General features: G+C 37.2%; 4 protein-coding genes and 1 long non-coding RNA gene across 11 annotated transcripts; 1 reads left to right on the top strand and 4 right to left on the bottom strand.

The window, feature by feature from the left end:
* Nucleotides 1-233: 233 nt before the first annotated feature.
* On the bottom strand, nucleotides 234-7822 carry rap1aa (RAP1A, member of RAS oncogene family a). Of its 2 annotated transcripts, none has more exons than XM_048209731.1 (8): nucleotides 7669-7822; nucleotides 5492-5556; nucleotides 5284-5352; nucleotides 5140-5196; nucleotides 4908-5048; nucleotides 2830-2973; nucleotides 2585-2707; nucleotides 234-1245 (listed from the first exon to the last, which is right to left on the bottom strand). In XM_048209731.1, exons 2-7 carry the CDS (start codon nucleotides 5546-5548, stop codon nucleotides 2618-2620), a joined length of 558 nt encoding a protein of 185 aa, XP_048065688.1. In that variant the 5' UTR covers nucleotides 5549-5556; nucleotides 7669-7822; the 3' UTR covers nucleotides 234-1245; nucleotides 2585-2617. The 2 variants fall into 2 exon arrangements, with proteins under 2 accessions (XP_048065688.1, XP_048065690.1); XM_048209733.1 differs by lacking the exon at nucleotides 7669-7822 and adding an exon at nucleotides 7373-7662.
* Nucleotides 7725-10878, top strand: LOC125279746. 2 transcript variants are annotated; one of them, XR_007187442.1, is made up of 3 exons: nucleotides 7725-7842; nucleotides 9780-9852; nucleotides 10324-10877. It is a non-coding gene; the product is annotated as an uncharacterized LOC125279746 (long non-coding RNA). The 2 variants fall into 2 exon arrangements; XR_007187443.1 differs by having other exon boundaries at nucleotides 7766-7842; nucleotides 9739-9852; nucleotides 10324-10878.
* Nucleotides 9049-11748, bottom strand: LOC125279744 (CMRF35-like molecule 5). Of its 3 annotated transcripts, none has more exons than XM_048209728.1 (7): nucleotides 11612-11748; nucleotides 11008-11340; nucleotides 10795-10884; nucleotides 10568-10639; nucleotides 10253-10393; nucleotides 10006-10031; nucleotides 9049-9802 (listed from the first exon to the last, which is right to left on the bottom strand). In XM_048209728.1, exons 1-7 carry the CDS (start codon nucleotides 11658-11660, stop codon nucleotides 9650-9652), a joined length of 864 nt encoding a protein of 287 aa, XP_048065685.1. In that variant the 5' UTR covers nucleotides 11661-11748; the 3' UTR covers nucleotides 9049-9649. The 3 variants fall into 3 exon arrangements, with proteins under 3 accessions (XP_048065685.1, XP_048065687.1, XP_048065686.1); XM_048209730.1 differs by having other exon boundaries at nucleotides 10292-10393; XM_048209729.1 differs by having other exon boundaries at nucleotides 10795-10881.
* A 1001-nt stretch (nucleotides 11749-12749) lies between these two features.
* LOC125279739 (CMRF35-like molecule 5) lies at nucleotides 12750-15529 on the bottom strand. Of its 3 annotated transcripts, none has more exons than XM_048209722.1 (7): nucleotides 15388-15529; nucleotides 14824-15156; nucleotides 14578-14679; nucleotides 14223-14294; nucleotides 14003-14098; nucleotides 13746-13780; nucleotides 12750-13523 (listed from the first exon to the last, which is right to left on the bottom strand). In XM_048209722.1, exons 1-7 carry the CDS (start codon nucleotides 15494-15496, stop codon nucleotides 13380-13382), a joined length of 891 nt encoding a protein of 296 aa, XP_048065679.1. In that variant the 5' UTR covers nucleotides 15497-15529; the 3' UTR covers nucleotides 12750-13379. The 3 variants fall into 3 exon arrangements, with proteins under 3 accessions (XP_048065679.1, XP_048065681.1, XP_048065680.1); XM_048209724.1 differs by having other exon boundaries at nucleotides 14003-14074; XM_048209723.1 differs by having other exon boundaries at nucleotides 14578-14676.
* On the bottom strand, nucleotides 15151-22995 carry LOC125279737 (leiomodin-1). Its single transcript, XM_048209720.1, has 3 exons — nucleotides 22454-22995; nucleotides 18838-20556; nucleotides 15151-16952 (listed from the first exon to the last, which is right to left on the bottom strand). The coding sequence occupies exons 1-3, from the start codon at nucleotides 22712-22714 to the stop codon at nucleotides 16926-16928; spliced, it is 2007 nt and encodes a 668-aa protein (XP_048065677.1). The 5' UTR covers nucleotides 22715-22995; the 3' UTR covers nucleotides 15151-16925.
* Between the last annotated feature and the right edge of the window lie 2251 nt (nucleotides 22996-25246).

Below are 25246 nucleotides of genomic sequence, written 5' to 3'. Positions count from 1 at the left end.
AACATGTAATCTGTTGTGCAGCAAGTAAGAATCACTTATGTTGTTGCATTCCCTATTTGTAATGTGCTTTGTATAAAAGTGTAAGATAAGTGGAATTATTTACATGGGTTAATGCTGTGTCTTATATACAGTACATAAAGTGAGCCACGCTGAAAAAAACTGCTAACAAGTATCTCTGCAATGGTCTATGTTGGTGAAGAATGGCAATCTATAAATGCACATAAAACACTACATCAATATGAAATACATTTATTTAAATCAATGTCAAAAAAAAAAAAAAAAAATCAAAGCACACATTACTTTAAAAACAAATCAAAAGCCAGCCAGACACTTTGCTTAAAATGCTCAACTAAACCATGGAGCAGAACAAAAAAAACAAAACAAAAAAACAAGAATGAAATATTTGACACATCAAGACTGTTAACTTGGCAAATGAAGTGTCAAGGACTGACTATCGTTTATTGGTTTAGCGGTTATCGGAGGAGAAGTCATCTCGGCATTACAGATCTGATTTCATCCTTCTCCTGCTCAGGCACAAAACGGTTGATATTTATTCCAGCCTACCGCAAAATATCACCAAGAAAATATACTAAAATTAAATTACCTTTAAAAGCTGGAAAATTAACAAAACTTTGATTGTGAAAAAAAATGCAGTGGCTACAATATATCTTTACCTTCAAGATAGACAGATCCAAATTTCTTATTTCAACCTAACCACCCTAAAGAAAAAATGACATTTTTAATTTTCCACAATTTCTTTAGATGAAAAGAAGAGTCTAAGTCACTCAGGAAAAAAGGTTTGATGAATGAAGGACACAGCTGCTTCTCTGTACAAATGATTATTGGTAGTCCAAACGTGATGGGGGAAAAAAATTCTGATCATTTTATAAACATGAACACGTTTTGAAATGTCCCCATTCTTTCTGTAGGCATTAAGAAAGTCCTGAACCCTCTCCCAGACTGTCTAACCCCCCTTTGCCATATCACAGACAGAGCTTCTGCTCCTGACACAGATCCACATTGTAGAATCTCCTTCAGAAAAAAACTGTAAGCAAAGAGCAGGGGGGAGAACATTTTCAAGACTGTTCTGGAAGAAAAGGCAGAGGTTGCATCTCTCTTTTTCTGTCAAGTCTGTGTTTTAGTTGAGGAGTCTGTGGTGTTCTGCCTTATTGATTGTTTGGCCAATAACTGTAGAGAGGAACCGGAATGTTGGCCAGCTGGGCAACAGTTCTTCATTTCGGCAATCTGAAAAAGAAAGAGAAGGGGGAAAAAAAAAATCATGACATCCATCTCAATCAACCCCTTCAGTATGGGGGTAGGATTGTAGCAATATTTCAAATAAATAGATTATGATCCACAAATAAATGTAAAGCTATTCACAAAAAATAATCGTATCCACAAATGAAAAGAATGAGATCCACAAATATATGTTAGGAGTTTCACAAAAAATAATTGAATTCACAAATAAATAAAATAAGATTTGCTAATAAAAAACATATTCACAAATATGTTTTTATGTCACAAGCACAACTCTGCTTGCATTTATTTGTGAATCACCACCTGTACATTTGTGAATTGCTTTCTGTGCATTCGTGGATCTCTTCCTGCGCATATGTGAATCACCTCACGCATTTGTGGATTCTGAAACAATTCTAGCATCAAGACCTCAGACAAATCCACAAATAGGTCGACTCCACCCACAGACTACTCAAGCCAATCAGTTAACGACCACGTGGTGCTGACCAATCACAGCACACTTTCGCTACAACCAATCACGTTTTGCTTTACAATCGGGACAGTCTCGTCCTGCATAAAAACATGTTGGTGAATATGTTTTTTACTAGCAAATCTAATTTTTATGTATTTGTGAATTGTTAATTTTTGTGAAACTCCTAACATATATTTGTGGATCTCATTCTATTCATTTGTGGATACGATTATTTTTTGTGAATAGCTTTACATGTATTTGTGGATCATAATCTATTTATTTGGAATATTGCTACAATCCTACCCCCATAATTCAGCAAAGCTGCTAAACCAAAAAGTAAGTTCAGCATAAAAACAGATACAAGTTTTGCCCTGAATGCAGAAATGATGGAGCTCCAGCAGGTGGTGCTGTTTTTTTTTATGGTGCAACAGGATGCAACTAACACCATTAAAGTGTTAGTTCACCCAAAAATGAAATTTCAGTCATTAATTACTCACCCTCATGACGTTCCAAAACCGTGAGACCTTTCATCTTTGTGTTCATCTTCAGAACACAAATTAAGATATTGCGTAGCCGTCAATGGAGGGACAGAAATCACCCAGATTTCATCAAAAAAATCATTTGTGTTCCGAAGATAAACGACAGTCCTACAGGTTTGGGTCGACAGAGGTTTGGATTCAACCAATACAGATAAATAAACAAACAAACAAACAAAAAAAAAGATCAGCTATATCATGTAAAAACTGGTATATTGGTCATCCCTATTAGACATCCCTAATGCAAACCACACAGGGTGAAATCTTTATCACTGATCATGGATGAAAAGAGTCGTTAATGGTGCATGTACGGATTACTAATGAATTTCTGATTGACTACCTGGCTCAGAGCTGCTGCAGTGATGCAGGTGTGTTACAGCAGGATGCAATTTGACTTCTTTTTCGCTCTCTTCTTCTCCACCGGCGTCTTTCTGTTTATCTGTCTTACCAGGTCATAAAAGATCTGACATACACACACAAACACAAAAGATTTTTATTAGAGAACTGTCTTTGTGTACTTGGCACAAGTGTATTTTTTTTCTATTTTATCTTGCTCTGGATAAAGTGTGGTGAACGGTGACTCACCTCGTTGACATTGATCTTTGATTTGGCAGAAGATTCTAGAAAGGCACAATTACTCCATTGACGAGCAAGATTCTGACCCTGCTCTTTCCCAACCACCCTCTCATCCTCTAAATCGCACTTATTTCCAACTAGGATCATTGGCACCTAGACACAAAAAAGGAGAGCAATCCAATGAGTGTGTAAACTGTTTGGTTTAAAAGAAATCACACTCACTAAAAAGGAAATTAACTGATCTTAAAATAGCATGGACTGCAAACATCAGTCTTATATAGAAGCACAAAACATGCCCCATGTACAGCAGCACTTATGTTACATGAATTCATATATATATATATATATATATATATATATATATATATATATATATATATATATATATATATATATATATATATATATATATATATATATATATATATACTACTTGTTCAAATGTTTTGTTTTGAGAAATTAATACTTTTATTCAGCAATGGCAAATTAAATTGATCAAAAGTGTAAGTAAATACATTTGTAATGCTACAAAATATTTATATTTTAAATAAATCCTCTTAAAATTTTCTTCTGAACTTTCTGTTCATCCAAGAATCCTAAAAAAAAAATGTATTAAAGTTCTACAAAAATATTAAAGGGGGACTATTATTTCAAATACACTGATTGGAAGTTAGTTGGGCCGCGTACAACAAATGTGTAACCAACCAGCATATGGCGTTATGACAGTCGAGGAGAGAGAACAAGAGGGAGATTTGAAAATAATAGAAAAAAACTGCAGAACGAGAGATGGGACACAATACAAAATAGCTCAAAAGAATATAACTGCAATGAAGGTTTATGACTGGGCGATCGCTTTAGGACCCACGTTTATATTAGAAAAGCTTTCCAGCGCTGGAGAGAGCTAAGTGGGAAGGCCTGAAAACAGACACGGAGGCTGTTTTGATTCCTTATCATGCGAGTAACATGGTTTTGATTGTCTGGAGCTGCTGTTCTGTTGCCGATTAATAACAAACTTGTTTGTATTTACTCTTGTGTACTGTACGTTCATTTTTTGTGCTTCCTTTTCGTTCGTTCATCAACTGCGGTTTACTTTTCATGAAGCATTTTGTTACGCGTCAGCTGTGATAAACAGACATCCACTCGCACTGCGTGTGTAACAGTGGCCAGATAGTGAGAGTTTTGAAGTTAAACCACTGTACACTGATGGCTGCTAGAGAATGCAGTGTTTAGCATCATTGATAGTGCACTCGCCTTGCATGCCAGCAGCGATAGGGCCGGGGTTCGAAACCGACTCGGAGCAGGGTGGTTAGTATTGGAGTGTGAGTTTGAGGCGGAGCAATGAAGAGAGGGGTGGGTTTGTTTGGGTTGATTTCAAATATCAACAGTGTTTAACAACGAATTTGAGAAATTGCATACAGCACCTTTAAGCAGCACACGTTTTTTAACATTGATAATCATTCAGCATATTAGAATGATTTCTGAAGGATCATGTAACACTGAAGACTGGAATAATGGCTGCTGAAAATTCAGCAAATATATAAAAATATATAAAAACAGCAAACAGCTATTTTTTAAATTGCAATAATATTTCACAATATTACGTTTTTACTGTATTATTGATCAAGTAAATGAAGCCTAGGTGAGCATAAGAGACTTCTTCCAAAAATATTTTTAAAAATCTTGTTGATGTTTAATTTGTTCATGCAACTTGCATAAATAACCGAAATGGAAAACCTCTAACGAGCAAAGAGCTTTAAATACAGAATGTGTGGGTGCTCTGGTAAAGTAGCATGGTGTGCCACAGTGTGAAGGCAGCTTCTGCAAATTTCATGCATGTCTCTAAGCTCTTGTGGTCTCAGGAAAATAAAAATAATGTTGTGCTTTTTATGTTTTTGCCTTTGCTGGTTAAAACTTGCTATGGCTGACATTAGCTGGGGCGTCAGGGTAATTTATTTATTTATTTATTTATTTATTTTTACAAAATACAAAAAATAAAAAAGGTAACATTAAAAAAAATGATGATTTGCAAAGCAAGCACCACAAATAATAATAATATTAATAATTTATTATAATGCAAAGTGACTCACATCCTCTGTGTCCTTCACCCTCAAAATCTGCTCCCGTAGGTCCTGCAGGTCGTTGAAGGTGGACTGTGCTGTGATGGAGTAAACCAGAGCGAAACCCTGACCATTCTTCATGTACAGGTCCCTCATCGCTGTGAACTGCTCCTGTAAGCAAATAATCAATAATCTATTGAGTTCGCATAGAAGACTAATTAACTAATTGGCCAGAACAGTTCATGCATCATATTGAACTCACTGTGCCTGCAGTATCCAGGATCTCTAGCATACATTGCTGCCCATCAACCTCGACTTGCTAAAAAAAGAAGGTGTTGAGTACTGTGTTAATGTATATTCCTATATAGAGAATATTAGTTCAGCTATACCAAATAGGGCTCCTTACCTTTCTATACGAGTCTTCTATTGTGGGGTCATATTTTTCAACAAATATTCCCTGTACAAACTGGACTGTCTGTGAGAGAAAAGACCAGAATTTCATTCAATCCAAATAAATACTATAGACCAGAGAGAAAACCACTACAAAATACAGTTATAAACTGTCCATATATAATACAACAATGATGTGTACACTTAAATAATTCGGAACTTACCAATGCAGACTTCCCCACACCTCCAGAGCCCAGGACCACAAGCTTATATTCACGCATGCTGAGGCCTGTAAGATTAAATCACAGCGCACACACACACTCAAATCACTTATCAGTCCAGTTTGAAGCACTCAATAGGCTTTTGGTTTTCTGACGTGGTTAGCACACCGAGATTACGATGAATAAATGTAAACCATATTTACACCACTTTTTCACAACCTGATAACTACTGTGAAACCATCATCATCCCCTTCCCTTCTTTTTTTATCTAGATTTTTGTCAGTGATGCAATATTTTTGGGGAAAATTTTATTATAAACTATTTATGCACATACACTATAAATAGGGATGTAACGATGCACCTCGAACCGTTGAAAATCGTTTAAAATATGTGACGAATTGATTGAAATCAACCCGTCACTCACACAACCAACCAATTCCCGATGGAAGTCCTGCTCTACAATTTTACTAGTTTGAGAAGCTATTTCGCTGAGATATGTCACAATAAGGAAGAAAACATGATTGCAACTTCCATTTTATGCAGACTTTAATTAGCATGCTTTAGTCGTGTGGTAAAAAACTCTTTGATAAATTGCAACTTGAATTTAATGTCCTTTAAAACACCATCACTACAGCCGTGCACATTCCCAGCAAATGTTATACAGGGCAATTTGAGATCATTCAGAGTGCACTTTAAGTTCCAATGTAATCAAGGATGCAAATGCACCCAAGTGACCAAACAAACAGCTTATCTACTGCATGCAGATCCAACTGATGCCATGTTAATGCACCATTGAATTGCTTCAGGCTGAATGAAATCTAGAAAAAGAGGCTAAATTAAAACATTTCGAATATTAAGGAAAGTAAAAAAGACAGCATGAAATGATAATTGTGATCGCCTTTTCTCATGCCGAACATCATATGAATAAACAGAAAACCTCGTCCTAAAATCCCATCTTGTTCTGTAAATAAGCAAATCAGTTACTGGCAGGTGATAAATGACCATGGAATTTTGTTTGTGTATTATTTTGTGAGACAGTACAGTAACTTAAGAGAAAGCAATCTTTTCAACAGCTGTGAATAACTTCTAGAAAAACCAAAACAAGGAAAAACCATGTGTGTGATTTTGGGTGTTTTCACATATAGTTTGTTTTAAAAGAACCAAACCCAGTTAACTTTCACACCTAGTTCATTTAACCTTTTCAAATGCTCTCGGAGCGGTTCAGCGTGTATATTTGAACAAACCAAGTGATCTCAGACCCCCCTAAAAGGACCCAAAAGTGAACCTCCGGAGGTGGTCTGAGTACGGTTCGTTTGTGGGTCCGTTTGTGAGAGCATTTGAAAGGGTTAAACGAACCAGATGTGAAGACACCCTTAAAAATATCCAAATGTACACCATTCAGTGTGAATAACTATAAGCAGTAAAAAGGCATAAACAAGACTGTGCCATCGCATATTCTTCAGACCAGTAAATTATAGGTCTAGTCTTATCAGACTCAGTTCCTATACCTTAAAAACAGATTAAACCAAATAATTATACAGACAGAACTTCAACAGGTGTACATGTGAAATAACCTATGTCAAATGTCTCCACTCAACGACTGAATAAATTTATAGTGTCCCCAGGACTGTTTTTGTTATCTTAACATGTCACAGAAGGCAGCTCTTCTATTGCTGTAGGACCCAGACTGCATGAAACATTCCTTTACACTAACAGCTGTAATGTCATTTTGGTCACTTGTCGAATGAAGACATGTACACAAGACTGCATGTACACTAGGAGTTTATGTGCATCAAAACGCAATATAAACATAAACTCACAGAGTTTAACTTGTTAACAATCACATAGTAGTGACATATAACACGCAGAGATCAAATATTATACCGTTAACAGGCAGACAGATGTGTGTATGTTTTCGTCTGTTCGAAAGAAAGACCGCGGCCTGTAAACGCAGCGCTGTTTCCTATTAATTCCACAGGGCAGCGGCGCTGCTGTGCGGGTTATTTCTGTTCAGTTACCCGGCCTGAGCCTCATTAGCTCACGGTAGCACGTTAGCATATTCGTTACGCGAGGTTTTGTTCAGCGACTTTCCTCCAAAACCCGGGACTCGCTGTACAGTTCTAGTAAGTAACTGTCCGTGCTGGTCGCGGTGTTTCGGGGTTCGTTAACAGTTCACTCACCGTGTCCCACAGCTCGAGTAGCATGCAGGATAACACTATTGCGCCGCTCCGCCGCGCAGTCGCGCAATCACAGACAGGATCCCGTCACGCTCGCGGATGCAAACGTCACTAGAGCGCGCGGAATGCTGGCCTGACACAGTCACGAACGGGTTAAAGATCCAGCGTTAATGAAAGGTACTTTCAGACAGTTACTTAAGATATAATTATAAAATATTTAATTTGATACAAATTGCTCTGTGAGTGAAATCTCTATTAAGTCATCCTTAAAAATACAAATTTTTAAAAATTGATTTTGAACAACGTTTTTTAAAATGTCTCCAAAACATTTTACTGAGCATGCGCGACAATTCTGACACTATTAAAGGGATAGTTCACCCCCAAAAAAGGTTAATTCTGTCATCATTTGCTCACCTTGTTGTTTCAAACCTGTATGAGTTTCTTTCTTCATCTGAACACAAAAGAAGACATTTTAAAGGGTTAGTTCACCCAAAAATGAAAATTCTGTCATTAATTACTCACCCGTAAGACGTTCGTTCATCTTCGGAACACAAATTAAGATATTTTAGTTGAAATCTGATGGCTCCGTGAGGCCTTCATAGGGAGCAATGACATTTCCTCTCTCAAGATCCATAAAGGTACTAAAAACACATCTAAATCGGTTCATGTGAGTACAGTGGTTCAATATTAATATTATAAAGTGACGAGAATATTTTTTGTGCGCCAAAAAAAACAAAATAACGACAATTTCAAAACACTGCTTCAGGAAGCATTGGTGCACAATGAATCAGTGTATCGAATCAGCTGTTCGGAGCACCAAAGTCACGTGATTTCAGCCGTTGGCAGTTTGACATGCGATCTGAATCATGATTCAATACACTGATTCATTATGCTCCGATGCTTCCTGAAGCAGTGTTTTGAAATCGGCCATCACTATATAAGTCGTTATTTTGGTTTTTTTGGTGCACCAAAAATATTCTCGTCGCTTTATAATATTAATATTGAACCACTGTACTCACATGAACTGATTTAAATATGTTTTTAGTACCTTTATGGATCTTGAGAAAGGAAATGTCGTTGCTCCCTATGCAGGCCTCACTGAGCCATCAGATTTCAACTAAAATATCTTAATTTGTGTTCTGAAGATTAACAAAGGTCTTACTGGTGTGGAACGGCATGAGGGTGAGTAATTAATGACATCATTTTCATTTTTGGGTGAACTAACCTTTTAAAGAATGTTGGTAACCAGACAGTATTTTTTTCCAATATGGAGGTCAATGGCTACTGTCAACTGTTTGGTTACCAACATTCTTCAAAATGTCTCCTTTTTTGTTTAACAGAAGAAAGAAAAACTCATACAGGTTTGAAACAACACAAGGGTGAGCAAATGACGCCAGAACTTTCATTTTTTTAGGTGAACTATTCCTTTAAGAGTCTTTCCTATGAGCTCAAAGGTGACCAGTACAGCAGAAGAACCTGGACTGTAACAATCAAAAATCCCAATATTCTGATAATCTTGGAACTGGGGTTCATGCAGAATCACCAAATTGGCGATTCAATGCTCTTAATATGTAACATAGGCTATAACATTTAGCCATACTATAGGCTATGACCACACAGATATTCGTAAGTCAAAGACAAGGGGTAGTCGCTTATTTGGTTTGCAACTCATAGGCATGAACATTTGCAAAGTGTTCCATTCTTTGACCACATGCACCACAAATGCTCTGCAAACAGTGTCAAAAATAAACAATAGCAGAGCGCCTGATGTGCCACCCAGGAAATGGTGAACTACCATTCATAACGCCTGGTCATCAGACTTAAGGATGGCTGCAGACAATATAGTTTTTATTGTTTTTATTGAAATAATTAAAGAAATTATGTCAGTATCATAGAGATAAAAAGTGAGAAGCGATGAATATGCTTCTGCTCATGAGATTAAATAGGGCCAAACATGGAGAACAGTAAATATTCAATGTAACATTTAAGAATGACCCTGTTCTTGAGTCATGTGATCACAGTAATGTACAGATGAATATGAAGTAGGCCTAAATGAAGAACTGTCTCCTTTAGGTGGATCATCCAAAATATACACTACTTTCGTTTCTTCACAGGGGTGACAGACATCGCCCACAGTCTGACAGAGAAAAATAGAACAACAGGAGTCCATATAGAGTAAAGATTCTAGTGAGTATATATTCAAGACCTTTAACCTCACGACTCTCAAAGCGACATCTCAAATTTACTCAAATGCAGTGCTGATTATTTTTCATTTCTTTTTTCTTTTGATAAATAATTCTGATAAATTTGTTTCGTTGCGCAAAAGAGAGGTTTCCATACCTGTTTGAATTCTGCTGGATCTTGAACTATATTTTCAATGGTGTGAAGTTTCAAAGCATCAACATGTGAATAATACAAATAATGTTAGATTTCATTATTGACTTAAAATAACGGACCAGAGGAATATGAGATATTATCACTTAAGTTTGGAAGCATCATAAACATGGCATATTAATGCTTGAGGTTATTTAAAAAGTCATTACTATTAACTCTCTATTATTATTATTATTATTATTATTATTATTACATTGTTGCAGTTGAAGTCTTAAAGTGTGTGTGATCTTACATCTAAACTTTGAATCTGATCTTTTCCTGTAGATAAACAGTAAAGGCACAAGAATCGAGAAAACGAGGAGTGACAAAACACCTGCACAAACCGCAGTCACATCTACAGGAATAAAAAGAACAAGATTATATAATCACTATACTAGTTCATGTTGCTGCAATATGTGTGTCGTGATCAGTAAGCTATGTAAGGACAAAAACAAATAAATTGCCATTATATTACTGTTATTGTAAGAATACTAACAGCAACAATAAATATATAAAAAAGAAGAGTTACCAGATCTGTTGATTAAAGGAGTGGAACCTGACGATAGGACTGTTGGTAACACTTCATATGAGTGAAAAATATCTACGAGAGACAAAATCACAGTATTGCTTGTAAATAGAGTCAGATTTTTTTTATTGTATTTTTTTATTACAATACTAGTGATATTAGATGAAATGTCATTAAATGTCTTGATGGGTCAACAGTATCTCTTTTTTGCTGACCGGATGAACTTTTACCTGCAGAGGTGAGTGTTATTGTCCATGTAGATGCAGTTGTAGTTATAATTGTGTTTTCAGGGGTGTGTGAAGGTCTATCCACTGGAGCTGCTGAAAATAAAACAGAAAAAAGAGGAATTCAAGTTTAATAAACATGTTGTAAAGCTATGTGAAAGTATTTAAATAGGAAGACATATATTATTCACAAACTGTTTGCATAAATAGCCTACCCACCTTGACGGACAGAGAGATGAACTTTTTTCAATGTGTCACGGAACCATTTATCAAGTCCACAGTAATAAACACCAGAGTCTTTGAGTCTGAGATCTTTGATGGTTACAGTAAAGAACCTTCCACTCACAGTATTAATCAAAGAGTATCTTCCATTCTGATCGACCTGATCAATCTTTGCACTTTTAATCAAAACATGCTCTGATCTACATGGATGACGGCAAAGGTACTTGGGTGTATATTTGTAATCATCTGGATATGGACATTTGATCTCCACCTTTTCACCCACTGTTCCCTCAAAAACATCTCCAGACTTCATCAATACACCACTGAAAACTAGAAAAAACACAGTAAAAAAAAATCAGTTGAGTTAAACAGAGACCTGCAGTGAAATTACACTTTGTAAACTTTGACCCGTTAAAATTTTAACAACATACAAACAATTTTCAAACAACTAAACAAAGAAGCTCTCAAAATAACTTCAAACTCTCTAAATATTAAATATCATATTGTTATCCTGAATAAATAATTTTATCCATGATTAGTATGGCTATCAAACAGAAAATGGAATGGAAATGGATGGAAAATGTAAAGAAAGGAGCGTTACCTACGAAAAGACACAGAATCTTCATAAGAGTTTTCATTTTCCATATCATATCCACCTCAAAACATTTAGGATTTATAAAGTAACTGTTACATTAAAACAAACAATCTCAGTATAAATTCTGCTTACTGTTTCTCATACTGCAACTGCAGATGAACTTGAAAGATGCCCCACCCAGAGAGAGAGAGAGAGACTTCTACATACAAACGTACAAACCAATGACCATTTAGCAGAGAAACTACAACTTAAAGAATCAGAAAAGAAGCAAACTTTATGTTGTTAAGAAGCAGGAGATAGTGACAGCAAGTACAATAAATTCATACAGAAAAGACTAGAATTCATATAGAAATTCTTATTCAAATATATGCAAAAACTAGATGCAGTCAAACATAATATCACACAGTACACATGTGCACAGATTAATTGCAGCGTCTTCTGAAGTTGAAGGCTGTGAAGTGAAACGGCTTCATTGTAACACCTAAGCTATTTCAGTGTGCATAGGCTTATGTTTTCAAGAAAACATCACACCAACTTAAAATCAACACACACTCTAAATCAACATTTTTTTTTTTTACTCTGCTGATCACCATGGTTTAGTTAAAAACATTTTATTGACATTTTATGGTGTAATATTCCTAATCAAGCTGTATTCTTAAATAACTGCTTAGATTATCATTAGAAACACAAATACACTTTCATATTGCCTCATTGAGAAACTTAAATAAACATCATAATCAGTAGGCCTAATCGCATTTACTTTTAAGTTGTATTGCTCACCTTTGTGCTTCATTAAATGATATTTTATTAACAAAGTTCAGGAGGGATCACATGATCTATCCAATCAGCTTGAGAGGAAGCCTATACACAGCCGACCTATGTTCCTCAACAGTTTTCAGCATCCCTCCTCTATCTTGACTCCTCTGTTTCGGTGGGTTCCTATCACAGCAGGGATACGGGGAAGTACTCTGGGTTCGGGCCAAATCCCAAGCTCAGAGCCCTCTCCTCGGACAGCACGCCAAATACACATACTTTTACTGTTATCTGATTATTTGTAAGTGTGAACTCGTGAAACAACCTTTCTGTGTCAAAGCCACAAATGACATACAAGGTTTTACATCACACACATCTTGACTGCATGTGATTTAGCATTAAGCCATTCTTTTAGCTATATTTATTTTCTTTGGCTCTGTGTTTAACTTTTTATTCTCAGAAAAAAATTAGAGATTTACAATAAACTAGCTTTAATATACAGACACATACAGTTGGGGCAAAAGAAAGTCTCACAATAATAATACACACCATCGGTCTAAAAAGACATAAGAACAGAGGTACTGTAAGAAAAAAAATATGAATTTACCACGGATTCCTACATAATTAGTCATAAAATTTGATCTGTCAGTCAGGCAGTCTGTTAAACAAATAAACAAACAATATGATCTTTAAAATGTAGCCTAACTTTGCATATAGGGTGAATTCAGGTTGATTGGGACACTTTTTCCAATAATCTCAATGGCAAAAAGTGTCCCAATCACCCTGAATTCACCCTACAACCCAAAAAGCTAATGCTGTTACTTACACAGGAAATTCACACTTTTAATTTAACACAGCAGTTCAGTTCAATGTCACGACCTGACGCACATGTCCACAGCAGGATGTTTGCAGGCAGTCATGCCTGTTTTAGCAAGTTGACCGCATGCATCACTTCGCATCAACGGGGTTTCAAGTGTGAGTTTTTTTTTAGAGAGCATGAGATTGATCTAATCATTTATCCTCAGTGGTGTGTGATGAGTGAATAAAAATCATCCTGAGGTGCAGGATTACATTGCTGCACGGTGGAATATATTACAGAAGAACTGGCATCCAGGCTGTACTCGTTCAACATTTCATCGTAGATGTGAAAGACATCATCTACAGTCTGAGAGACATAGGGGAACACATACCAAAAATTATTTAGTGCACATTTAACAGAGTGTATTCAGTGTACATTCAACATCTTTAGAGTAATCTGGATTCACTAGATTTACTCCAACAAAGCAAATGCATTAATGTATCTAATGTTGATCAATTGTATTTTGTTAGGTTTGCAATCAGATATTGATACTTTAGGATAAAATTATGTAAGAGCAGATGTTCCAACCTGAACTGAATTTTCAGGGACAGGATGGTTCAAACCTAAAAGAAACATAATGTAGAACCCATTCAAAGTGACTTAGTCATCTGAACAAAATAAGATATGATCACATGACTAAACCACAGCAGTCACACCAGTTCTCTATTTGATTTTTAAACCAGATGCAATGGGGCTTTTTTGATTACTTTTTTATTATTTGATTTGAATCAACTCACTATTGGGCATTTGAATCAGTTCAAGTTTTTATGTGTGTGTGGTCTTACATCTGGACTTTGAATCTGATCTTTTCCTGTAGAGAAACACTAAAGCCACAAACACCAGCAGCACCAGAACACCTGCACACACCACAGTCACGCTGACTGAAATAAACAGAGAAAGCCAGTATGCTTATCAAGCTAAATGTTATGACAGTCATCATTAAATGATGTAATATGAACACAATGTTACACAAAGAAATTCTAATGGTCAAAATAAAATACATACAAACAAATTCTCCATTTTTTGATTCATTTAACCGGACGGTTGATGAGAACTGCTCATATGAAGTAGAGTTATCTGAGAGACAGAAAAAGAGAGAATCACAGTATCTGATTTATAAAAAGAAGTGGAATTTCTCCTTCTCGTTTAAGATGAAAGTGTAAAATACTAAATATAAACAAAATCTCGACTACAGCATGAAAACTATAGGATTTCATTATTATTAAAAGTTTACTGTAAGTCATTCTGATTTCCTAAATGTTTTTCAAAAGCAAGCCTAACCAGTCTAAATATGAGTATGATTTTTTAAAATTATAAATAGTCAAACTATTGTTGTAAAATGGATCATTAGTTTGCTGACTGGATGTAACTACTGCGGAGGTGAGCGTTGTTGTCCATGTAAATGCAGTTGTAGTTATAATTGTGTTTTCAGGGGTGTGTGAAGGTCTGTTCACTGGAGCTGCTGAAAATAAAACAGAGGAAATAAAACAGAGGAATTCAAGTTTATTTTTGTTTTGTTTTATTTTGAAATTTTGTAAAGCTATGTGAAAGTATTTAAATTGGAAGACATATATTATATTCACAAAACGTTTGCATAAATACCCACCTTGACGGACAGAGAGATTAACTTTTTTCAATGTGTCACGGAACCATTGATCAAGTCCACAGTAATAAACACCAGAGTCTTTGAGTCTGAGATCTTTGATGGTTACAGTAAAGAACCTTCCACTCACAGTATTAATCAAAGAGTATCTTCCATTCTGATCGACCTGATCAATCTTTGCACTTTTAATCAAAACATGCTCTGATCCACAGGGATGACGGCAAAGGTACTTGGGTGTAAATTTGTAATCATCTGGATATGGACATTTGATCTCCACCTTTTCACCCACTGTTCCCTCAAAAACATCTCCAGACTTCATCAACACACCACTGAAAACTAGAAAACACTTTATTACTTCACTGTATTTGTTAAACTGAGAATTTTTTTACACAATCCTTTTTCTCAAACAATATACAGAGGGTCATTAGACAACTACTGCTGAATCAGTTCAGTTTAACTTTAAATGCACGCACAATTATATTTACAGTCTGCTATAAGATGTCAATTCATCTCTAAATAATGAAGACACCATCTTGAAATATATCAAGCCAGAAAAAAAGTATTTACCTATGAAAAGAGACAGAATCTTTAGATGGGTTTTCATTCTCCTTAACTTGTTATCATCCTCTTCAAGCAAGACATCCTCTTTATAATAAACTACAACATAACACAACATTATAACTGGCTTCCTGTCTCACGCTTGTCTGCTCCATCAGTTAACAGAGGAACAGTGCTTTTAATAGAGAAAGAGAAATAGAGAGAGAGAGAGAGAGAGAGAGAGAGAGACCTGCAAAAGAACAAACCAAAAACAGTTTAGCAGTAAGACCGGTATGACTTTGGGTAAGGAAGGAAACAAAGCCGATTAGCAGGTGTGTTGACACATTTTTGTAACTGATGCATTTGCAAGTACATATTTGATTATGCAGCTTAATGTTGTTACAAAGACTGTTGCAAAAGAAAAAGAAAACCAGAGGACAAGAGAGCTTTCAGCAATAAATATGACTTCCTTTTTCATTGTGTAAATGCTTTCATTGCTATTTTTTGCTCTACAAAAAGACACATCAGACAGGACTAGGTACTGCTAATTAAGTACTTCTCAAGTGATATCTAGAGTATTTATCACAATTTAAAAAAACAGTCAAACTTGTTTTCATCTTGATTTGGGGATAAATTTAAAAAATGCTGCCCAAGGATATGATAATGTTTGCAGTTGTGAAAGGGAGCAGCTTGTTCTAATTTCCCTAAAAAAACAACAATGTAAATATTGTAATACAGAAACTCAAACTAGATTCTCTCAAAAGTCCAGATGCAAAAATTCATGGCCATAAACAGATCTGCTTGTGAAATTGAACACAATATCTCATAAATAATCAATATAGTATTTAAATGTAAATGTTTACACTATTTAAAGTCAAATTGACATTTTTTTTTATTAAATATTGCAGTATTTATCCATGAACATCATCATTAATATAATTTTTTTTGTGTGCCCTCGTAATCTTTAATCAAAATAACTTCCCCTTCCTCCCCTCTCTCTGCACTGATATCTCTTCACTCACATGAGATCACAGCAATAGCAAACTACAATGATCCAATCAATTCCTGATGGACAAAATCAAGTTCAGCCTTACATTTTTTCTTCTTTGAGAAGCCGTTTCACATACGACACTGTAGAGAAGGAAGGACTATTGCAACTTCCATTTTATGCTGACTTTAACAAACACATAACATCAAGGCAGATTTCTACATATATAGACAGAGTAATGATTCAAGACAGGTCTAAAAAATATCTTAAAGAACAAATGGCCAAGATATTCCAATAACCCATCTGATTTATCTGAAAAAATCTTTTCTCTGAGGGTCCTTAAACCTCAACAGATGCCCCTCACAGCTTGAATGTTGACTGGTTAACTGTCAGTCCAGGGAAAAAAATCACACTCAAGTGTCCCACCTTAGATGTTTAGATATCAGATAATCCCAATAATCTGTATTTCAGAGCGTCTAAGCCAGTTAAGGAGGAATCTCATCTTGATGATTCAATGACTCCACCGTGATGATGGGGCGCTGCAGGGGAATCTGGTAGAAGCACATACACTGGACAGATGCTATCTCAGCAGCTTAGGGACCTCAACCTGAGAGGCAGATTGAAAAGAAGAATATTAAGCATTTAAAAGCATTTATAATATTTAGTAGGGATGCACCGATATGAAAATTTTGACCGATAATTATTTATATTTGAAAGCCGATAAACGATATATTGGCTGATAAATTGAAATCCAAATTTTTATATAATCTTTAAGAACCTGAATACAAAAACAAAAGTCTCACCATTAAAAGCCATGTCTCAAGCACACAATTATAATATTCTCATTATAATTTTATGTAGCCTATATGACAGACTGCACATGTTGCACTTATATTTTCCTTTTTGAAGTGATTCCAATCATATTTCAAGCAATTCAAAACCATCCTGGCAAACAGTGCACATCTGAAGTTTCTCAGCTGATGGAAATAAGCCATTATTTATCGACTTTATCAGCCAATATATTGGGCTGATAATGATAACATTAAAGGTTCCCTAGATTATGTTTTTAAAAGATGTAATATAAGTCTAAGGTGTCCCCTGAATGTGTCTGTGAAGTTTCAGCTCAAAATACCCCATAGATTTTTTTAATTATTTTTTTAACTGCCTATTTTGGGGGATCATTATAAACACGCCGACTTTATGCTGCTGCCCCTTTAAATCCCGTGCTCTCCGCCCACAGAGCTCGCGCTTGCCTTGAACAGTGCCTTAACAAAGTTTACACAGCTAATATAACCCTCAAAATGGATCTTTACAAAGTGTTCGTCATGCATGCGTCATGCATGCGTCGGATTATGTGAGTATTGTATACTGTTATATTGTTTACTTCTGATTTTGAATGAGTTTGATAGTGCTCCGTGGCTAACGGCTAATGCTACACTGTTGGAGAGATTTATAAAGAATGAAGTTGTGTTTATGAATTATACAGACTGCAAGTGTTTAAAAATGAAAATAGCGACGGCTCTCTTGTCTCCGTGAATACAGTAATAACCGATGGTAACTTTAACCACATTTAACAGTACATTAGCAACATGCTAACGAAACATTTAGAAAGACAGTTTACAGATATCACTAAAAATATCATGTTATCATGGATCATGTCAGTTATTATTGCTCCATCTGCCATTTTTCGCTATTGTTCTTGCTTGCTTACTTAGTCTGATGATTTGGTTGTGCACAGATCCAGACGTTAATACTGGCTGCCCTTGTCTAATGCCTTTTATAATGTTGGAAACGTGGGCTGGCATATGCAAATATTGGGGCGTACATATTAATGATCCCGACTGTTACGTAACAGTCGGTGTTATGTTGAGATTGTTGAGATTGTCTTTTAAACAAATGAGATTTATATAAAAAGGAGGAAACAATGGAGTTTGAGACTCCCTGTATGTCATTTCCATGTACTGAACTCTTGTTATTTAACTATGCCAAGATAAATTCAATTTTTCATTCTAGGGCACCTTTAAAAATGAACATATATCGGCCGATACCGATATGGTGGCCGATATATCATGCATCCCTAATATTTCGATATTTCAAATACATGTAACTACTCTATTGATAAAAAATAATACTTTACCCAAGTACACTTTGATAACCCTATAATACATTTTTATACTTTAAAGCTGTCAGGACATACTTGGGAAATTTTATATATGCGTCATTCGTCTGTATTTGTCGCATGATATCTGTACACAGAGAAAAGCAGCTCTAGCTGTGGGTACCGTAGCGTGAGGCTGAAAGTTTGTCGTCACAATGAAAATTAAACATATTTTTTTAACGGTGGTGAAGTAATCACTTATTCAAAAGAAGAGTGTGTGTAGAATGTAGAATGAAGCTTTCACCTTTTTCTTATTAAAAGGGTGATATCAAATGTACAGTCAAGTACTTGCTTGTGTAGAACATCTATGACATGTGATGTCCGTTTTACTTGCCTTTTTGAGAGCGTTCATGCTGCAGTTTCTGATAGAGTCCAGGAGCTGATCTCTGGAGCTCCTGTCCGTCTGTCGGACAGCAGCACTGCTGTCTGGTTTCTTCTGAGAGATTGGGGTCAGCGACCTCCTCAGGGCCTGAACATCTAATGCTGGGCTGGGAGGGGGTGGAGGAGGAGGAGGAGTTTGTCGACTTGTGGTTGCCCCTGTTTTCTTTCCTGTTACCTCAGAGGGGAGGGGTTTAGATGGTGGCTTTGTGGGCGGAGCTTTGGGAGTTTCCTGAGCAGAGGAGAATTTTGAATGAGCAACAAATTTAGAGTCTTTCTTCTGAGTGTTGATAGATTTATTTTTTTCAACCAAGCTCTTATCTTCACGTGGGGTTTTGTGGGTGGAGTCTGTTTCCAATCTGGCGAGTTTTTGCGCTTCTAGTCGTTGCTGCCGCTTCCTATCCATGTTTCGGCTCAAGATGTTTGTCATGGTCATCCTGGGCCCAGCCAGCTCGAAATGATATCCCAACTTCAGCAGAGAAGAGTTGTCACGTAATACTTTGGCCATCTCCATCTCAGTCTTCCCTCCGCAGATGTGCCTCTGGTTATGAAACCTCAGCTCCATGAGCGTGCTGTTGTGCTGAAGAGAGTTGACGATGGCCAGGATGCCTTTGCCTGTCAAATGGTTCGAGTCGAGGTTGATTCCGGTCAGGGTTGAGTTATCTCGCAGGGTTCCAGCAATGGCGAACGCAACATGGTCATCCGCTCTCGTGTTTGCGAGGCAGAAGGTTTTGACGTGAGTGTTGCTGCGAAGACCCTCGGCAAAATGTATCAGGGTATCTGTCTTAATGGCATCTGAATTATTAACATTAACTTCTGTTAGTTCAGGGTCGTCACTGCGAACCTGCTCTAGAAGGTCGTCAAACATGCTGGAGCCAGTATCACTGTCCAAATCTTCGCTAAAAGACTCGTCCTCCTCAGTGGTAACAGAACGGTCATCCGCACCATGACAGTTCCCTGAGCTGTTACGGTTTGAATTGCTAGATATCTTCACCTCATTGTTTTCTGACTGTTTCACTTGTTCTTTTTCTTTCTCTTTCTGTGCTCTGGTTGTATGACTTTTCTCATCCTTCTTTTCTCTCTCCTTCTCTTCTACATTTCTACTTCTGCTTTTCTTCTCCACCATTTCTACATCTTTTAGGTTTACTCTTCCTACTGCTCTGTTGTTCTTGGGTTCCTCTATGGTTTTAGTTTTGCTTTCGTCTCGTTTCTTGACATCTGCCTTATTGTTTTTTACTTTTAGGTCTTCAGCATCTTCCCCCTGCAGCTTGGAGACAAACCCTCGTATTTTGGAGTTTTCACTCAATTTTTTCTCCTCCTTCCTCCCTCTTTCTTTCATATCCTCTTTTTTCTCTTGCAGTTTGGATATGAGGTCTAGAGTTTTGCTGCTTCCTCTCTCTTTTCTCGAAAGGTCTTTTCCACTTTCCGTCTTATTACCCGTCTTCTCACCACCTTCTCTCTTCTCTTCTTCCTTTTTCTTCTCTCTGCCCTTTTCTCCTTCATCAGGTAAAGCTTTAAAGTCATCCTCCCTTTTTCTCACTCGCTCCTTATCTTTTTCACTCTCTGCGTTTCTGCTCTCTGTGTCGGGAGGATCGCCACTCTGCGACCTGGAAAACTCTCTGCTTCTCATCCGGCGGAGTCGATCTCTCCTTCTGCCATCCCCTTTTGCCTCTCCCTTCAACAATAAACACCAAAGAAATTAGTTACAGCACATTAAATCTGAGAAGCTGTTTGTCTTTTGATAGTTGGCATATCTGATTTTGTCTAATCGTGATCTGACTTTTGACCTCTTGATCACAGTATTCACATGCTAAATTTGTTCCCATTTGCTTTCATTTCAGTGTAATTATAGATAAATATCAACATTATCATTAAATACATTGGGGCTTCAAACAAAGGAAACATATCTAGAATAATTACAGCCAATGGCTGGACCCAGTGAGTCCTCGACTGAGTAAGTTATTTTTAGTGGTCATTAAAAGGGAATGAACATACTGTGTAGATTTGTGTGCTATTGTTTGAAGAAGTCTTAAAACTCTCAGATGTGCCCTTATAAGGCAGCAAAGGGAGGAACATTTAGGTCTGGAATGCCGCCCTTGACGATTCCAAAGCCTCACTGAGGCAAAGCTTAAAGTAAACACATTCACAAATCGCTGAAGTGCATCACTCTTAACTTCTGACCACTGTAAAATAACGTGAACATAAATTTTATTCTCATAGCTCTTTTACTGAATACATTGGAAGTGACTACCAGTCAGCATATTCACACTGCCAACACAATGACGCACGTGAAGACTTCACAGCAGAATATCAATAAGATCAGAAAGGTGATCTTTAAAAGCCAGGATTGATAAAAAAAAAATAGACTATAAAGGGGGAATTGGTGATTATAAAGAGCACAATGTTACTTAGTTACTTGCGAAGTTCCTGTGTGTGTGTTCTGTTGCCTGCTGAACATTTTTCAAACAAACACTTCAGTGTCTCACTAGAGTTTAAAAGTAGTTTGTGGCCCCTTGAGTGCATCTCACATTACTAGTGCTTCATTAGCACCTGTTTAAAACACAACTAGCACTCTCCAAAAACATAAGGAACACCATCCCAGAAGAACCAGACCATCTGTTCTGTTCTGTTACTCTGGATAATCCCAATTCTTATAGCATTCTCTCAGAAAATCCTATTGATGTGAACCCAAAAGTGAATACATACAGCAGTTTTGATGTCAAAGATTAGTTCTGCATAGTTTATATGAAGTGCCAACTACAAATGACCATCCCCTAGAGAGAATCCTGTGTTTATACTAGACAACAGTAAACTAAACCATGATACAAAATGTTTATAAAGACATTTGGCTGTAAAGGAAAATTATATGCGTCAGTATTTTTACCCAAGAGAAGTTTACACAGAAAAAAATTAGTCTTGTCAAAAGTGTTTTGGAGATTTGTTGTTGGAAAAAAAAATATTTGACTCGCACTTGGAAGTACAAAGTGTTCAGTAAATGTGCAGCACAGGCAAATACTCCGAAGCAAAGAAAAAGTTCATCACTTCCAGATGATGGCAACATTATAGGCCATTAGGGTCCAGTGTGTGTGCAGCAAAACGGGTGTTGACATATACAACCATGACAGCATGTCAGGCATGTAGGCTGGACTGATTAACATAGATCTCAGTGCTTATCAGCCATTCACTATGTCCACAGATCTACAAAAATGTCACACTATGATGAGATCTTAAACTGTAAAAGACTGAATGACAGATGAACACAGGTCAGCTCTTCATTCTTCATTCCCCAGCATGCAAACCTCTAAACTTAGGCCACTGAGAACAAACCATTCCCAATAGGAAAAATACATCCATTTGTTATTGTACTTTGGAATTTTGGATTTAGTTTGAAATAACTCAGTCTTGAAATTTTTTAAGCGTTTTAAAGTTTTAAGGGTTTTGTAGACTGACAAAAAAATGAACAGTTGGCTATATTATTAAACATAATAATAAAGAAAACAACTTTATGTAATACTACTACTACTACTACTATTAATAATAATTGTTGTTGCTGTTGATGTTATACGCATCACCTCTACGCTCAACTCTCTCCGGATCAGTTTCTTGGTCTCCCGCTCGCAGTAGACAAGCATAGCCTCTCTGTCATATCCTCTGGACGGTATTTTCTCTGTCTGGTTCCGCTGGCGGAGTCCCACCGGTACGTTTGGGTCGGGATCGATAAAAACGAGCTCCCGCTCGAGCTCCTCCACTTCCTCCGGTGAGAGTGTCGCGAGCAGCAGGTCCGTGTCCGAGTCATCGCTTCCCTGCCGCTCCAAGACCTTTGGTCTGGACATTTTCTTTGGAAATATTTAATGTTTATTAGCCAAATAAAATGTTTTAGTCTGCGGGAATGCAGCTGACAGAGTTTAAATAGTATATTTTCCCTTCACAAATGCCGTTAAATCCATGATAAAAAAGGGGTTGCAGAGTGTCTCGCGCTGAGAGCGCCTTTCACGAGCTCCAGCTCAAGCTCGGAGCGCCAAGACGCATTCCGCGCGATCCTTCACATTTGCGTGACCGCGTGCAGCCTGCGCACACGCACAAATGCGAGAGCGTCTGTCTGTCAGACAGGTCGTGTACCCCTTTTTTTTCCTCACAACCCACTTCCACTGACTGGAAAATTTTTAAATTCTGTCATACTTCTTTCACTCAAATACAACAGTAGTAATCACAAAAGTTCTCAATGGCCTTCCCCCACCTTTTCCTTGATATTGGTATTCTTCTTATATATAAACTTTATTACAGGCTCTAGACCCAACAACAAGACCAACAACATAACAGAAGGAATAGATACATAAACACATAAAAACATATTTTGATTCATGAGAGTCTTAACAGGCACCCATACCAATGTTTCCACAAATATGATTGATATCTAACCGAGCTGCACCTAGGGCTTGTGAGCATCATTATAATACAATTTTGAGACTCATCAAGTCGGGACATGAACTTAAACATTAGGTTCCTCAAGAGAGCCTGTAAAGTGCTTAGCCCTGAGTCACAAACTTTCACCACTTTCTGTATTGTTTCATAAGCCTGAACTTATGGTGCTTTTGATGTAATGTTGGGGTTCTGACTGGTGCAACAAGTGTGAAGGCTGGCAAGTGTGGTCCGATCCAACAGACGAGATACTGTAGCTCAAATTGCTCAAGAAGTTAATGCTGGTTCTGATAGAAAGGTGTCAGAATACACAGTGAATCACAGTTTGATGTGTATAGGGGCTGCATAGACGCAGACCAGTCAGGGTGCCCATGCTGACCCCGTCCACCACCGAAAGCACCAACAGTGGGCACGTGAGCATCAGAACTGGACCACGGAGCAATGAAAGAAGATGGCCTGGTCTGATGAATCACGTTTTCTTTTACATCATGCCTGGATGCTTGTACATCACTTACCTGTGGAACACATGCCACCAGGATGCACTATGGGAAGAAGGAAAGCTGGCGAAGGCAGTGTGATGCTTTTGGCAATGTTCTGCTGGGAAACCTTGGGTCCTGCCATCCATGAGGATGTTACTTTGACATGTACCACTTACCTAAGCATTGTTGCAGACTATGTACACCCTTTCATGGAAACGGTATTCCCTGGTGGCTGTGGCCTCTCTCAGCTGGATAATGTGCCCTGCCACAAAGTAAATATGGTTTAGGAACAGTTTGAGGAGCACAACAACGAGTTTGAGGTGTTGACTTCAAATTCTCCAGATCTCAATCTAATCGAGCATCTGTGGGATGTACTGAACAAATAAGTCTGATCCATGGAGGCTCCACCTCACAACTTACAGGACTTAAAGGATCTGCTGCTAACATCTTGGTACCAGATACCACAACACACCTTCAGGGGTCTAGTGGAGTCCATGCCTTGACGGGTCAGGGCTGTTTTGGCAGCAAAAGGGCGACCAACACAATATTAGGAAGGTGGTCATAATGTTATGCCTGATCGGTGTATGTTTGGAGGGTAAGGGCTTCTTCTGCAGCTGGATGCTTTAGCAGCAGTTGTATGAAATGGTATGCATAGGAATTACCACTAGATGGCTGCACTTTCACCAGATCTTGGAAGGCATAATAGCAAAATAATTCCTTATTAGTAGAAAGAGCAGAACATTTACTGTAAATTAAACTCATTCGATATCTGATTTCAGTATAAGTCTAATCTAATGTATAATGTCTAATGTATAGTCAAGGTATAACAGTGAAATCATTTAAATTATTTTAATTTTTTTAACGGTTTGTGGAATTTCAAGATAAAAAAAACTATAGGGAGGCTTGCTATAAATAAAAAAACTCATTTAATTAGAAAGAATCCCTGCCTCCCTGTGATAATCACTTTGATACCCCCCAAAATGTTTTATTATTTTTATTTTATTGTTGTTGCTGTTATTATTTTGTGTTTGTTTTGTTATAATTCTTCACTTCTGTAAATCACTGTGACATACCACAATCCCGGATGAAGCTCAACAGACACCCTCTGTCACCCCCCGAACCAGTCTTCTGTTGGTCTTCACTGCAGCGTGAGATATAAAGCATCTCGCTCCAGAATGGCTGCTGTGATGACTGCAGGTATCCATTTAAACAATGCTTTTATAATTCTTGTAAAGTTTACATGCAGATTTCATAACCTGCTTTTAACCACTCATTTGTTACACTACATGATGTTTTATTAAAGTTTGGGAGGAGCACGTTCAGATAATTAACCCAGTTAACACGGCAGGAGCACATTCAGTTAAACAACTCAATTAATGAGATAAGAGGTACATATACAGCAGACTTTCCATGACAGTTTTCCAGCATCCTTTCACCACCCCATCTCCTCACTTCTAACTATTTCTT

Source organism: Megalobrama amblycephala, linkage group LG12, assembly GCF_018812025.1.
Source record: "Megalobrama amblycephala isolate DHTTF-2021 linkage group LG12, ASM1881202v1, whole genome shotgun sequence".
Lineage (NCBI taxonomy): Eukaryota > Metazoa > Chordata > Actinopteri > Cypriniformes > Xenocyprididae > Megalobrama > Megalobrama amblycephala.
This window is presented reverse-complemented; position numbering and strand designations above follow the sequence as displayed.

What these genes read in the sequence shown, in the direction of transcription:
- rap1aa (XM_048209731.1), bottom strand. Translation starts at nt 5,548, where the DNA reads ATGCGTGAATATAAGCTTGTGGTCCTGGGCTCTGGAGGTGTGGGGAAG. An exon ending in TAGAAGACTCGTATAGAAAG is followed by an intron (nt 5,197 to 5,283) that starts GTAAGGAGCCCT and finishes TTCTTTTTTTAG; the next exon opens with CAAGTCGAGGTTGATGGGCA. An exon ending in CAAAGATCAATGTCAACGAG is followed by an intron (nt 2,708 to 2,829) that starts GTGAGTCACCGT and finishes TGTGTATGTCAG; the next exon opens with ATCTTTTATGACCTGGTAAG.
- LOC125279739 (XM_048209722.1), bottom strand. Translation starts at nt 15,496, where the DNA reads ATGTTGTGTTATGTTGTAGTTTATTATAAAGAGGATGTCTTGCTTGAA. An exon ending in AAAAAATGGAGAATTTGTTT is followed by an intron (nt 14,099 to 14,222) that starts GTATGTATTTTA and finishes TGTTTATTTCAG; the next exon opens with TCAGCGTGACTGTGGTGTGT. An exon ending in ATCAGATTCAAAGTCCAGAT is followed by an intron (nt 13,781 to 14,002) that starts GTAAGACCACAC and finishes TGTTTCTTTTAG; the next exon opens with GTTTGAACCATCCTGTCCCT.
- LOC125279737 (XM_048209720.1), bottom strand. Translation starts at nt 22,714, where the DNA reads ATGTCCAGACCAAAGGTCTTGGAGCGGCAGGGAAGCGATGACTCGGAC. An exon ending in GGAGAGAGTTGAGCGTAGAG is followed by an intron (nt 20,557 to 22,453) that starts GTGATGCGTATA and finishes TTATTGTTGAAG; the next exon opens with GGAGAGGCAAAAGGGGATGG. An exon ending in GCATGAACGCTCTCAAAAAG is followed by an intron (nt 16,953 to 18,837) that starts GCAAGTAAAACG and finishes TCTGCCTCTCAG; the next exon opens with GTTGAGGTCCCTAAGCTGCT.
- LOC125279744 (XM_048209728.1), bottom strand. Translation starts at nt 11,660, where the DNA reads ATGATATGGAAAATGAAAACTCTTATGAAGATTCTGTGTCTTTTCGTA. An exon ending in TCATCTCTCTGTCCGTCAAG is followed by an intron (nt 10,885 to 11,007) that starts GTGGGTAGGCTA and finishes TTTTATTTTCAG; the next exon opens with CAGCTCCAGTGGATAGACCT. An exon ending in ATCCAGCAGAATTCAAACAG is followed by an intron (nt 9,803 to 10,005) that starts GTATGGAAACCT and finishes TTTCTCTGTCAG; the next exon opens with ACTGTGGGCGATGTCTGTCA.